The 14,726-nt window shown below is 50.4% G+C and overlaps 1 protein-coding gene across 1 annotated transcript in view; it reads left to right on the top strand.

Annotated features, from left to right (window-relative positions):
* RTEL1 (regulator of telomere elongation helicase 1) overlaps window positions 1-14,726 on the top strand; it is a 144,729-nt gene that overhangs the window by 112,353 nt on the left and 17,650 nt on the right. Inside the window, exons 31-32 of the mRNA XM_054980610.1 lie at window positions 4,069-4,185; window positions 6,673-6,918. Coding sequence (XP_054836585.1) covers window positions 4,069-4,185; window positions 6,673-6,918 — 363 coding nt within the window. The remainder of the gene's footprint in view (window positions 1-4,068; window positions 4,186-6,672; window positions 6,919-14,726) is intronic.

Here is a 14,726-nt window from a genome sequence, read left to right as displayed (position 1 = left end):
TAATTAACATGACATCTTTTAGCAATGTTGAACTGCCCAGCAGGAGCATATCTACATCAGCAAACAGTACCCAGTAGCTTAGTCTACAGTCCCTGTCCCCTTGCAAGGTATCTTTTTGAACTCTTTCTTATGACACAGCCCTATGATCTGAGTAGAAAACCTTCTTGAATAAGTCAGTCTTGCATAGTTTGCAGGAATCCAGGAGAGTGGGAGCTTTCCTGACCTCAGGCAGGCCATTCCACAAGATGGGGGCTACCGCAGAGGAAGCACGCTTACCGGCAGTTCTTGATTTAGCCCAGCTGCAGGGTGGTATCTAGCATCATAGAATCACACAGAGTTGGAAGGGGCCGTACAGACCATCTAGTCCAACCCCCTGCCCAGTGCAGGAGCAGCCTCAAGCATCTCTGACAAATATTCATCCAGCCTCTTCTTGAAAACTGCCAGTGAGGGGGAGCTCACCACCTCCCTAGGCAGCTGATTCCACTTTTGAACTACTATGACCGTGAAAAAGTTTTTCCTAATATCCAGCCGGTACCTTTGTGCATGTAGTTTTAGCCCATTGCTTCGCGTCCTACCTTCTGCTGCCAACTGGAACAGCTCTTTGCCCTCCTCCAAATGACAGCCTTTCAAATCTACAGAAGGCCTGTTCAGATGAGATGTGGAGGAACATAGAGAGGCAGTTTCACAGATATGGGGGGGCTTAGAGGCCATGAAGGGCTTTGAATGTAATGGAGGACCTCCATGTATGCATCCCCAACTGGAAGGAGAACTGCATGAACAAACAAATCCAGCACATGCAGTTCCTCTCCGTGATCCAACAACTGAAATGGCGCATGAAAAGCACATATTTTGCAAAAATGTTAAAATCAGAATTTCAGAGAGGAAGCTGGATCTACCTCTTCCCCTCCAGGATCAAATAACCAGACTCTGTGATTTCAGCTGTTTTGAAAACGCTTCATATTCACAGCCCTAGTTGTTCTGTGCAGTCTACACAGAAGCGGCATTAAGATGCATTTTACCCATATTCCACTGTACTATAATCTAAGATTCTCTGCATAATCTTACGCAACCTTTTCCAGTACTCATGTAATTAGGTCAAGTCTTGAACCAAACTCGGTGGTTATCTTAAAGCCTCAAGGCTCCAGACTAGCTCAATGCTGGTTTTGTAATGTAATAAAGATAGGTTTGAACATGTACATTTTTGTGCATCGGAGGTAATGTTTCAGAATGAGTTTCGGGGGGCGGGGGAAGTATTTCTTACATTTTCCCCTAACTAGACAACTGTAGCCATCCTTTGCCTCAAGAGATTTAATCTTGGGAGAAGATTTTAATGGCTTAATGAATAATGTTAAGGACAGATGACTGCAAGGAAAGACGCTGGGTGACAGGTTTCAGGGTTGTTGTTCTTAATGGATATATGGTGTATTGGAATCCAGGTTTTAAGAGATTACTCTTACTTATCACCACTGCATAACTCATTCTCAGATAGTCTTGTTTCTGGTATCTGCTTCATGACCCAAATGTGTTAAAAATATGGGAGTAGAAGCAGTAATGTATGCTTATAGATCCAGAGGAGTTAGCTGTGTTAGTCTGTAGTAGAAAAATTGAAGAGTCCTGTAGCACCTTTTAAGACTAACCAACTTTACTGTAGCATAAGCTTTCGAGAATCACAGTTCTCTTCGTCAGATGCACGGAGGGTAAGAAGAAACTGGTCAGATATATAGGTGGAGAGGGGAGGGGGGATTCTCGAAAGCTTGTGCTACAGTAAAGTTGGTTAGTCTTAAATGGTGCTAGTGGACTCTTTTCAGTAATGTGTGCTGTTTCTTTAGAAATTAGGTCTAGAGAAAGATTGCATACTAGCTGGTATTTAGACAGTTAATTGTATAATTCAGAGAGAAGAACAAACCTCAGCCTGGCGCTCTAAAGCTCAACCCTTTACTACCTCAATCTGGGAGGCAGGCAAAGCCTCCTTTAGAGGTATTGCCCTAAGCTCCTCAGTTTCAAAAAGCTGGAACCGCTCGACTTAAGACTTCTGGAGCCAAAATGTATTTCTTTTTAAACTTCATTAAATAGAAACCTTTAATGAGTTCAAAGAATCGAAGAGAGAGAAAGATGAAATTGTGGAGGTGATGATGAAGATTTTTATTTTATTTATTTATATTTCAATTTATATACCGCCCATCCTCAGGGGCTGTGGGCGTTGAACAAGTTAAAAACAAGAAAAACAAGAAAACAACAATACTAAAATCAACATACGAAACAATAATGAAATAAATTAACCATGTGCAATGGTGGGGAGAACCCCCCCCCCAAAAGGTGGGAGGCCGACATGGCACCACCCCCTTCAACCACCGAACGCCTGGCGGAACAGCTCTGTCTTACAGGCCCAGCAGAACGAAAATATGTCCCGCTGGGCCCTGGTCTCCATTGACAGAGTGTTCCACCAGGCCGGGGCCAGGAATGAAAAGGCCCTGGCCCTGGTTGTAGCGAGGTGGGCTTCCTTAGGGCTGGGGACCACCAGCAAACATTTATCCGCTGATCGAAGCGGTCTCCAGGGAACATACAGGGAGAGGCGGTCCCGAAGATATTCACCCCGAAGATGAATGTTATTTATAGTCAGCCTTTCTCACTGAGACGCAGGGCAGGTTACATAGTGTTGATCAACATGGTTAACATCTGGGGCATTCAGTAAAAAATACAAGAGTATAAATCGCAGAACTTCGAAAAACAAGTAGAAATCTGATCCAGAGCTGGTAGGGTACTGAAACAAAACAGCCATTTGATATAACACATTAAACGATGTAGAAACTACTCAGTAGGAACCAATGGAGTGACTGCAGGATGGGAGTGATATTCATGCTCCTGCTTGCTCCTGATAACAGCTGAGCCACAGTGTTTTGCACCAGTTGGAGTCTCCTAGTTAACTTAGAGCCAAGCTACAAGTGACGAATGACACTTGCCTGGCAAGTGAATAGACTTGCGTGTATTCCTCCCTGTTCACTTGCCATTCACTTGCGCTCCCCTTGATCAAGTGGAGAGTAAGTGAATGGCAAGTGAACGGGGGGGAATACACGCGAGTCTGTCACTTGCCAGGGAAGTGTCATTCGTCACTTGTAGCTTGGCTCTCAGTCGAGAAACCTATGTTTAGTGCATTACAATAGTCAAGTCTTGATGTTACCATAGCATGGATCCAGGTAGCCAAGTCAGCCATGTCAAGACAGGAAGCCATCTTCCAGGCTAGAGTGAGGTTGTAGAAAGCATTTTTTTGCGGCTTCCTTAATTGTGTTCTTTCTTTTTCCTGTTTGCTTTTTTATTTTTTTAAATGTTTTTGCACTAATAATTGTTTAAAATGTCTTAAGAATATGCCTTCTGTGTGTCCCCATCCTAAGAATAATAATAACAAAGTGCTTACATACTGCTCTTCTGGACAGATTAGTGCCACCTTCGGAGCAGTAAACAAGTCAGCATTATTATTTTCCCCACAAAAAATCGGGCTGATAGGAGCGGCTTGCCCAAGGCCACCAGCAGAGTTCGTGGCAGTAGTGAGAGTCAAACTAGCAGAGTGCTCATTCGCAACCCAGCCACTTAAACTCTGATTCTGGCGGAGAAGGAATGGAGAATTTGGTCTTAAGTCTCCATTCTCATCAGCAGAACATCCTGACCTCTCCTCCCTTATTCAGGGAGCATTGGGGCTAGTTTTCGTCAGTGGTGAGATCTTGAAGGTCACTCCGATGTCATTTTTTTTTGTTCTTTAGCTTGGCGAGACTTTGATCCTTCCTTTGTATGGTATTTTGCCCAATTTTCTCCTCACCCCACTAACTTTCAAGGCAACCCTGTGTAAATTTGGTGCTTGTTGAGTGTCCTTTTCCTATCTTTCTAGCTTATCAGGTACTGGCTTAGAAGAGACAGCCTCTCTCTGGGGAGGAAGTCGCCTCTCTCTCCCTGCCAGCCGTCCTACAGAGAGGGGGTTTCCGTCTGTTTCAGAATATTCTCCTGTCTCCTGCAGATTAATCATTACGTCGTCATGTTTTCATTTAATCAATATTTGTGTCTGGTTGTATTTGTTAGTAGGGAAGGAATGTGAGAAGAAAACCACTTTCTCAGAGGGTTCATCAAGGCAGCTCAACTCAGAGCAGCATTTGAACAAAGGAGGTACCCATCTAACTTCTGAGTCAGATACCACAGGTATGCATCTTGCAGAGAAGAAAAATTTTTAAATTTGTAGAACGGTCTTCTCTTCCTATACATCACTGAAGGCCTGATGCGTAGCCTGTGTTGGTCTCTTCCCCCAAGCAAACAGCTGTCAGGTTCGAGACTCCCCTTTCAGCTAGTGGTGTGCAATTGACTTAGGCTGGTCTTAAGATCATGAGATTTTGTCAGTATGCTGGAGGTGAAAAGAATGACATACACAGTTTCCCCAAAATATCTGCATAAATGACTAGGGGTGTGCACTTCGGGTTTCTGATTCGGAATTTCCAAATCGACCTCAGCGTCGCTGAGCCAGTTCAGAAATACCGAAGCAAAGCTTTCCGAAAGCTTCTGGTAGAGTGGCAGCAGCCACAGCGCTTTCCTTGCTGTTTTCAAACAGCCAGAAGAGTGCTGCTTTCAAGCTTCCCATTGCCTTTTTTTACCCGAGGGGAGAGGGGAGGGAGGGGTTGTAGCGAGTTAGTCACTACAACCCCTTCCTCCCCCCCCCCCAAATAAAAAATGGTGGTGGAAAGCTTGAAAACAGCACTTTTCTGGCTGTTTGCAAACAGCAAGAAAAGTGCTGCAGCTGCTGCTGTGGCTTTACCCAAAGTGGCTTAAATACCCAAATCGTTTTCCTGCTTCAATAAACCCAAAGTGGGAAAACCTAATCTGTTTGGGGTGCACAACCCTATAAATGACTACTTGTGAGAATTCTGCTTCAAGTTGCTCTTGCTCCCTTGGCTCCCCCTCCCAAATGTTTATATTTATTTATTTATTTATTTAATGTTAGATTTTTAGCCTGCCCTCCCCGCAAGCGGGCTCAGGGCGGGTTATAATCATAAATAAATTACAATAGATAAAACCAATAAAATACATCTCAGTGCAAACCTAGACATTAAAGGACTATTTAAAAAGTTATTCCTATGAATGTTGGGGTGGGCTCGTGGCATTTCTCATAACGAAGTGTAACCACTTCTGTAAGAAAATTTAACTTGGATTTCTTCTTTCCCAACCCGCTGAGCAGCCAGGGGTTTACTTTGGTCAGTGAAACAAATCCAAACAGCGCTATCATTGCAACACCTTATAATAGCATGAATTTTGTTTCCTGGGAAGTGATAACCATTCTGCAGAAAAGGAGAAAGCTTTTCTCATCGATTACATCAGGGTTTATTCTTAGGAAATCTGAGACCACGGCCACGTGTAGGTTTGTTTTGTCTCTGATGCCATTGCACAGCCTGTGTGTACGCTTTGTACCTGCATAAGGGCCAGATTTGCTATTGTGACTTGGGAGTCACGGGGTCTCAAAGCAGCGTTTGTACTAGATTGCCCCACCCACATTGTTCTGCAGATTTTTCTAGCTATTACAGTGCTCTACTTTTTTTTTTTTTTGGGTCTTTTTCAAAAATGCTTTGGGGCTTTCACCATAAGCTTTGAATTATATTTTCTTTGGCTCACATGTAAGAATAATATAATACTAATATACATAGTTACTTTGTTACTATGTAGGTGCTTACTGCGAACATTAATTTACTGATTTGTATAGTTAAACAGAAGGGTGTTTCTTCCCTTTTGATGACTTCATCAAGCCAGAAATTCTCACTCTGAGAAACCATTGGCAGGAACTAGACTCCAGAGCCCACTGTTCAGTTCCCTGGTGCTTTTTTAGTTATTAAGCTAGATCAAATCAGGGGGACTCCGTTAGAGACCACGGTGTCCGTATGAGATAAAGTGCAATTGGTGAACAGTGGGGGAGCTGCCATTACCTGTGGCCGTGTTCTGTTCTGCAATCTTCTTAGTTTTCTTTTAGTTCAGTTAAGTTTAGGTTTCCATTCCCCTGGATTTAAGAACGGTTCTTCTCTGTAAGTGTCCAGTACATTTTCACCCTACCCTTTGTCCAAGGATCTCAAGGCGATGTACATGACTCCTTTCTCCCGTTTTAGCCTCACAACAACCCTGTGAGGTAGGTTAGAGTGACAGAATGATGGCCCAAGGTCGCTCAAGAAGCTTCATGGCGCAGTGGGGGTTCGAACCCAGGTCTCCCAGATCCTAGCCCAACATACTGGTTTGTCCAGATGATGAGTTTGCTCTCGCTCCAGTTACCACACAGGTGTATCCGGTTGGCCTAAAGCACTATACTGCTTACATATCAGAAAGGCTGCCTTTCGCACGACCATAGTGGTTTTCAAGTGCAAATTGCAGGTGCGGTGTAGTGTTTTCACATCAGGATGAAAATGATTTCCTGTGGTGAAGTATTAGAGAGAGGAAGTTCAAAATGGGCTCCGGTGAGGGTTAGCTGAACACCGGCACAGCTCTGCGCTGTGGTCCAGCACAGCTGCTGTCACTAGGCCCCAGAGGGCGCCGTTTCCAGAACTGTGATGCTGGCCTTCCCCACTGCCCCAAGGAAGCTTCGTTCAGCCCGCTGACACAAGGAACGGTTGCCTTCCCGCAGCGTTCTTCTGAGCTCCGTGTTGTGCTTTTCCTCAGGGGCGAAGAGGGATGCTGTGCCCAGTGACCCTTCCAGAAACGCACCCAGTTCTCTGAAGGAGAGCCACAGCGAGATGATCCGCTCGGCATACCTCAGCGAGCTCAGAACGGCTCTGGACAAAAGCAGCTTCAACAGCTTTTTATCGGCAGTGTCGGCGTACAAGAAGACAGACGACTACGATGCCATGGTGCCTGTGGTAGTGGCCCTCACCACAGAAAAGCCAGAAAACTTTCCCCTGCTGCAAAGCAAGTATCCATACGCACGTTGCTTAGGGCGACTTCGACGGCTGTGTCCTTCCCACTTGAGTGTCCTGAAGCCTGAGTGAATGTCATTGTGTGACGCCATAAGACTAAGGAGCTACATAGCAGCCTTGGTCGGACTTTGTTGTGGCCCGTTAGCATTTGTAGGCAATTGCCCCATGTTTACCGAGGTTATTTTATTCCCTTCCTATGGAATTTTCAAACTATGTGCTATAAGAGAATTTACTCTTTTAAGTGTATTGTAAGAAATTAATTCATCCAAGACTCCTGAGAGCCCAAGGTACCCCGTCTACAGAGGAGGCTGTCACTGCTGCTTCCCTGCATGTTTCGTGGTTCCGGGCGTGTCTATTTCTAATCAATCTCTGCAGGAAGTGGCTTCATTTGCCGCATACAAGTATCAGGGGCGATTGAGTTGTTTAACCACAGAATAATTAACCTTCACAAGCCTTTGACCTGGGCTTCTCTCCTTGTAATCAGGAGATATTCTCAGAATGATTACACGGGGAAAAAGCGTGGAGGTGTGGGCTTCTCTCTCCTTTCATGCTAAAGCAAAACCCTTCCCAGGTCCAAAAGAGCAGCACCTCCACCTGGAATTGAGTGAAAAAGTGTGCCTGCATTCTTGAAAATTGCCATGATCCAGGGACAGTATGGTGAGGATGATTTAAACTGCTCAGATTTTCACTGCCATGTTTGAAACTGAGAATGGTCCCAGGCCTGTGACTTCGCCATAGTCTGCCTGCTCTATCACTTAGGAGCTTACAGTTGTCCCAGAATGACCTGAAATGACTGGATATCTTGTGGCAGCCTTGGCAGTGAGTCACTGGGCTTGCTTAGGAATGGTCTAATGGGCTTGGCTCTGGAGTGTGTGCTGGAAGCGTTGCCTGCTCTTGCTCCAGTGCATTTTGGAGAGCAGCTGGGACGCTTGAGTCTGCAGCTACAGCAAGCAGATCCCCTTCCCTAGAGTGGGAAAAGAGGGGGGAGATGGCTGGAGGGGCTGGCCAACCTCAGCATGCCAGAAGTCTCATCTTTCCCCCGATGGAGAAGAACCCACAAAAGACATTGTAATTACCCTTTAGGGCAGCCCCTCCCCCTGCATCTTAAGTCATTTCTGTACCTAACAGCTGCCTATTCCCTCCACTTCCACTGTAAAGATTGGTAAAGAGGCCTAGCACTCTTAGCCTTAAAAGGCGTGCTGAGGCTGTCTCCAGTAATCTAGGCTGAACTGGGGTCTTGCCATCTCCAGAATAATCATCATAAGGAGTGTCTAAGCTCAGTCTAGTGGCTCCAGTCCAGTGGCTCCTTAGAAACCAGCAAGTTTTTCAGGGTGTAAGCTTCCGAGAGTCAAAGCTCCCTTCTTCATATACAAGACTTCACAATCAAAACTCCCTTCTGACTGTATTTGAAGAAGGGAGCTTTGACTCTCAAAAGCTTACACCCTGAAAATCTGGCTGGTCTCTGAGATGCCACTGGACTCAAATCCTGATGTTCTCCTGCAGATCACATGGCTGCCTACCTGAAACTGTCAATCTACTCAGTATCTATGGCTCCGTGCATGGACCTTCCCCCAATACTCTAGACAATTAATGGCCTTCCTCCACCTCATAATCAATATCCTGTTCGGGTGCTGTGTCCTCTGGAAGCCAGTGTACCCAAAGAAAAGCACACGGAATGTACTCCAGTTAATAGGAGCCAGAAATCAACTGCTGCAGACCCCAGATGGCAAAATGCTGCTCTTGCAAGAAGCCTGATGGTGTAAGTAGGTGTCCCGTCTTGGCTTGGAGCCAGCAGGGCAGAGCAGAATTCCTGCAGGGGTGAGCCCCAGAGGAAGCTCCCCATGGACAACAGCTGTCTGAAGCCAGGAGTCAGGAAGCCTGCCGGGCTGAATTCTGCTGACGCTGACAGCTTGTTCCCATAGACAACAGAGTCAGCTGGATTGTGTTTATATGCTGTCTGGAACAGGCCCGACAGAATCCAGCAGCCTCTTAGAGCACAGAGTGGACTTCCATTCTGAGAGCCAAGCTACAAATGACGAATTACACGAGGACTGCACGTGAAGGGAGTCGCAGTGTTAGCCGGGAAGCTGAGTTTTAAAAGAGATCGGGAGGCTTTGTCAATTTCCCCTCTCTACAGAGCCAGGGAGGTTGCTGCTTGTTAATTTCCTCTTTGCCTCCTAGAAGGGGAGGTGAAACTGACAGAGCCTTCCGGAGGCTCCTGGCATCTCTGGCAGGTGAGGCTCGGCAACGGAGGCGCTTCAAGGAGTCTCTGAGCAGTCGGAGGGGCCAAGCTGCTAGCTCGGGGGGGTCAAGTCCAGGAATGCATTTTCTCTTTTGTCAGTCTTCTTTGGATGTGGTTGCTGCTCATCCAGACTGCACACTTTCCACGCGCACACACAACCCCCAGCTGCCTCATCCTTAGTAATAGGGGCTGTATGGACTGCTCATTTCCTCGTCAAAGTCTGACTGGCTTGCTGAGCTGGATGCCAGTGAATTCGTTCTGCTCTTTCGTATCGAAGTGCTCCTCTTAACTCATCTGGGCCTCTTGTAGATATTTGTTGTTCATCTTCGTTCTTCTGTGCCTCCACACATGGGGACTGCGCAGGCGCAGGCCAGCCGCCGGAGAATTTTCTAGAGCTTCCATGGCTCCGAAGGGGCCGTTTGTCGCGCGCCTCAGCGACCGTTTTCCCGCCCAAACGGTCACGTGATCCTCCAGCGACCAACGGCCCCTTCCCTTAGTTCTCTTCTTGCCGCCGCTTGGAGAGAACGTGAGCTTCGTTGCTCTGTGCTTTTGTGCTTCGTGCTTTATTCTGACTGATTGCTTGGCTTTTGACTTCGGACTTCGTGACCTCGACTATTCTTCGGATCTCGTTTTGGACTTTGTTGTGGACTCGGTAATTTGACTCGGACTGTTTTTGACCTTCCTTTCGCGTGCCCCTGAAGATGGCCTCTAAGGCTCTCTTCAAGCATTGCCTGCAATGCCACACTAAAATGGCCAAGACCGATGGCCATGAACTGTGCCTGTTCTGTTTGGGGGAGACCCATAATGTGACGGCCTGTAAGATTTGCCAGGGCTTCACCAGCAAGGCCCGGCAGGAGCGCAAGGCCCGACTTAACTCCTCCCTGTGGCAGAAGGTCATGTCCGGAGGCGCTCCGTTGCCCTCCTCCAAGGCCGGCCCAAGCCCCTCTGCCGAACGGCATTCAAGAGCTGGCTCAGTGGCCTCCGCGAGGTCGGGGTCGAAACCGCGTCCCCCGAGTACCTCGGCGTCGAGAGCGGCCTCTCCAGCGCAGGGACCGGTGCGGCCGCCCCGTAGCGCGTCATCTACCAGGTCGGATCCGAGACCTACGTCGGAACCGAGGATCCTGGTACCGAGTCCCCGGTCGGAACCGACGTCCGGATCGGTTCCGATGAAGCCTAAGAGGTCGAAGCCGAGGTCCCCTTCGAAGGCGAGGAGCGCGTCGGTTCCGAGGTCTTCTTCGGAACCAGCAAAGAAGAAGAAGAAAACCAAGCATCATCGGTCGCCGCGTCCCGCTCCTCAGGAGGAGGTCATCGTGCTTCCTCACACGCCTTCCCCTCATCTGGGCTCCCCGGAGCCAGAAGACATCTCCGTGCCAGTGCCGGATCCGATGGCCTTCGAGACGGTGCCCGCGGAATTCTCGTCGGGGCCGGAGCCGAGCCCGCGCCGTCGGAGCCGACCATCGCTTCCCCTTCGGTCGCCGAGGCTGGAACCGAGCCCATCTCCTCGTCGGAGCCGTCCGTCGCCTGTCCGTCCGTCTCCACCTCCGGTCGGTCGTGAGCGGCATGGTTCCGGGGACAGTGTCCGATCAGTCCGGTCCACTGCGTCCCGGCATCGACAGGCTTCCTACCTCCCCTCACCATACCGTTGCCAATGGGAGGGGGCACCTGCGGGCTTCTCCGTGTCGGAACCGAGGCCTTCGACATCGAGGTCGGCGTGGGCTCCTCCTCCGCTCCAGGTTCCGGAATCCCAGCTCGGTTCCGATGAGGAGGATGTCGAGAGCTTTGGCGGCTACCAGTCGGAGTCCTGGTCTGAACCATCGCCACCTGAGGAGCTGGTGCCATCTGCGGACTCCCCATTCGAGGACCTCCGCATCTACGCCGACCAGATGGCAAGAATGGCCAAGGCTCTCGAGATGGACATCTCTTCAGCGGCCCCGAAGACCAAGGACAAGCTCCTCAAGCGCATCTATGGGGATAATCCAGCGTCCGTTGGTTTCCCAATGCTCGAGGGTATTGAGGAAATCGTGGAGAAGGTATGGCAGGTGCCCTGTGATCAACCTCCAACGTCCAAGCGCATCGAGCAGCTTTACAAGATCAAGCAGGGCACCTGGCCGGCGTTGGTGAAACACCCTCCACCTTCCTCCTTGGTCACAGAGGAGTTCAACCCCCGACGATCGGGTCACTCCTCGGTGCCTGCCGATAAAGAGGGCAAGAAGCTTGATGCCATGGGCAGGCGCCAGTACATCGTCGCTTCGCTGGGTCTGAGGATTGCCAACTACCAGACCATCATGGCAGGGTACCAGCTGTACCTCTGGGAGAAGTTGGCATCCTATACCCGGGACCTCCCTCCTGAGCAGAAGGCTGTGGTGTCCCTGCTGCAAACAGAGGCTGTCCGGCTGTCTAAGCAGCAGATGAATGCCGGGAGCCACGCTGCCGACACTGCTGCTCGGGGAATGGCTTCGGCGGTGGTCCTCAGGCGCCACTCCTGGTTGCGGTCTACGGCCCTGTCCCAGGAGGTGCGTTCCAGGGTGGAGAGCATGCCCTTCGAAGGGGACTCGCTGTTCTCCAAATCGACCGACGAGACCCTGAAAAAGAAAAAAGAGGACAGGCAGACGGCACGGTCCTTGGGTCTGGCTCCAGCGGACAAGCCCTCCTCCAGGCCACGGTACGCCCCACGTTCCGGCCCTTACCACTACCAGGGCAGATACCAACATCAGCGGCCGGGCTACCAGCAGTATCCGGCCTACCAGCAGCGGCTTTACCCTCCCGCACAACAGCAGAGGAGGCGTCGGCCCTTCAAGCCTCGCCCGGCACAGCAACCGGCCCAGCAGAAGGATCAGCAGGGCGCCGGGAGGCAGTACTGACGGGTCACGCCAGCCGTATCCCCGAACTTTTCGGACAGACTGAGTCCACTCCTCTCTGAGTGGGAGTCAATAACATCTGACTCATGGGTCTTAACTATTGTTGAACTGGGATACGGGCTGGAGTTTGTTGAGCTGCCTAGATGCAGTTCACCCCTGACAGCTGTCAATAACACTATGGCCGAGCTGGACGCGGAGATCGTGTCGCTCTTGGCCAAGGGTGCTGTGGAAGAATTGCCCTATGAGGACTCTGTAAAGGGTTTCTTCTCTAGGTTCTTCCTGGTCCCTAAGAAGGATGGGGGCTTACGTCCCATTTTAGATCTGAGGGGCCTTAATGCCTTCCTCAAGGTGACCAAATTCAAAATGGTTACGTTGGCGGCTGTGATCGCCTTGCTGAGACAGGGAGATTGGTTTGCGGTTCTTGACTTAAAAGACGCATACTTTCACGTGGGAATACGGGAGGAGCACAGGAAATACCTGAGCTTTGTTTACCGGCAAAGGGTTTTCCGGTATAAGGTGCTCCCCTTTGGCCTGTCCACTGCCCCACGAGTGTTCACTAAATGTGTGGCCCCTGTGGTTTCCTTCCTACGGGAAGAAGGCTGTACCATCTTTCCGTACCTCGATGACTGGCTCATCGTGGCTGAATCGGAGTCTAGGCTGGTGCAGGACATTGGCTTGGTACTTAGCACTTGCCAACGCCTGGGGCTCCTGGTGAACTTGGAGAAATCCAAACTGGTGCCCAGCTGCAAGGTGTCCTACATTGGCGCACTCTTAGACTCTGTGGAGGGTAAGGCTCTGCTCCCCTTGGAGAGGGCTCGGTCCCTAAGGGGTCTGGTGTCCATGTTTAAAAGGAACCGATTCCAGTCTGTGCGCACTATCCAGTGCTTACTAGGGCATATGGCAGCGGCTACCTCTGTGGTGCCTTTTGCTAGGCTGCGTATGCGCCCTCTCCAGAACTGGTTTGTGCGGAGGTATGATGCTCTGCTGCACCCTCCGTCCCTCAAATTCTCTATCCCGAGGGTCATCCTCTCCTCCTTGGACTGGTGGCTGTCTGATGACAACTTGTTTAAAGGGACCCCTTTTGGGTATCAACAACATGACATCACGGTTACCACTGATGCCTCTCTGTTGGGATGGGGGGCTTACTGTGGTGATGTGTCGGTGCAAGATGTCTGGTCTGACAGGGAAAAGACCCTCCATATCAATGTGCTTGAACTAAGGGCCATTCGTTTCGCACTTGTGTCTCTTACAGCACTGCTGAGAAATCGTCAGGTCTTGGTGCAGACGGACAACACGACTGCCATGTACTACGTGAATCGGCAGGGGGGCACAGTGTCCATGGCCCTGTGCCGGGAAGCCACACTCACTTGGCAGTGGGCTATCAAGAACGGCGTGTCGCTCCGTGCTATACACGTGGCTGGGTCAGACAATGCCCGGGCAGATGCCCTCAGCAGGGTCCCTTTACTGGACCACGAGTGGGAACTGAACGTAGAGTGCGTTGGGCCGATCTTCCAGATGTGGGGTCATCCGGTGATAGACGTGTTCGCCACTGCGGCGACCACCAAGGCCCACACGTTCTGTTCCAGGGCAGGGAGCGACCCCCTCTCTATTGGGGATGCCTTCCAGTTTACGTGGACGCAGGGCTTGCACTACATGTTTCCTCCGTTCCCCTTGATTCCCAGGGTCCTGTGCAAGATAGAGGAGGACGGGACGGACTGCATCCTGGTGGCCCCCTTCTGGCCACGGCAGGTTTGGTTCCCGAAGCTCCTGCGGATGTCCCAACGGACATATGTGAGTCTGCCCCCTCGGCAAGACCTTCTCCTAAACGGGAGCCTAGTCCACCACGATCCCAGGAAGCTGCACCTAACGGCTTGGCGGATCGTTCCTCCCCTGTAGGCTTTACTGACGAGGTACAGAGGGTCCTCCTGAATGCCCGTCGGCCATCCACTAGGCGCGCTTATGCGGCCAAGTGGCGCAGGTTTGAGCTCTGGGCACTTGCCAGAGGAGTGGTGCCTGACAGCAGTCCCTTGGGGGTTGTATTCGAGTATTTGTGCCACTTGCGTGGCCTGGGCTTGAAGGTGTCCTCCCTCAAAGTACACTTGGCAGCGATATCGGCTGCTCACGCCCGAGTTGAGGGTGCTACGGTGTTTTCTCACCCACATTCCCGCCAGTTCCTTAAGGGCATGTACAATCTTTACCCACCTGTGTCGGCGCCAGTGCCTCAGTGGTCGCTGTCCTTGGTGCTCTCACGTCTCATGTTGCCTCCATTTGAACCTATGGCTACATGCCCCTTGGATATGCTATCCTACAAGGTAGCATTCTTGGTGGCCGTCACATCGGCCAGAAGGGTCAGTGAGCTGTCTGCACTGCGGTCTGACCCTCCCTTTCTTGTGTTTCATCCCAACAAGGTGGTCCTGCGTCCCTGCCTCGGGTTCCTGCCCAAGGTGGTGTCCGCCTTCCACCTCTCGCAGGATATCTCACTGCCTGCATTCTTTCCTCAACCCTCCTCTAAGGGGGAAAAGGCCCTCCATTCCCTAGACTTGAAGAGGGCCCTAGCCTATTACCTGGATAGGACAAAGGGATTCCGCTCCAGTCCTCACCTGTTTGTATGTTTTGGGGCCAAGGACAAGGGTAACAGGGCTTCCTCACAGACCCTGTCTAGGTGGATTGTGACGGCCATTAGCAAGGCCTATTCCCTGG

Source organism: Eublepharis macularius, chromosome 5 (assembly GCF_028583425.1).
Source record: "Eublepharis macularius isolate TG4126 chromosome 5, MPM_Emac_v1.0, whole genome shotgun sequence".
NCBI lineage: Eukaryota > Metazoa > Chordata > Lepidosauria > Squamata > Eublepharidae > Eublepharis > Eublepharis macularius.
Note: the sequence above shows the minus strand (reverse complement) of the source record. Positions and strands in the feature narration are given on the sequence as shown.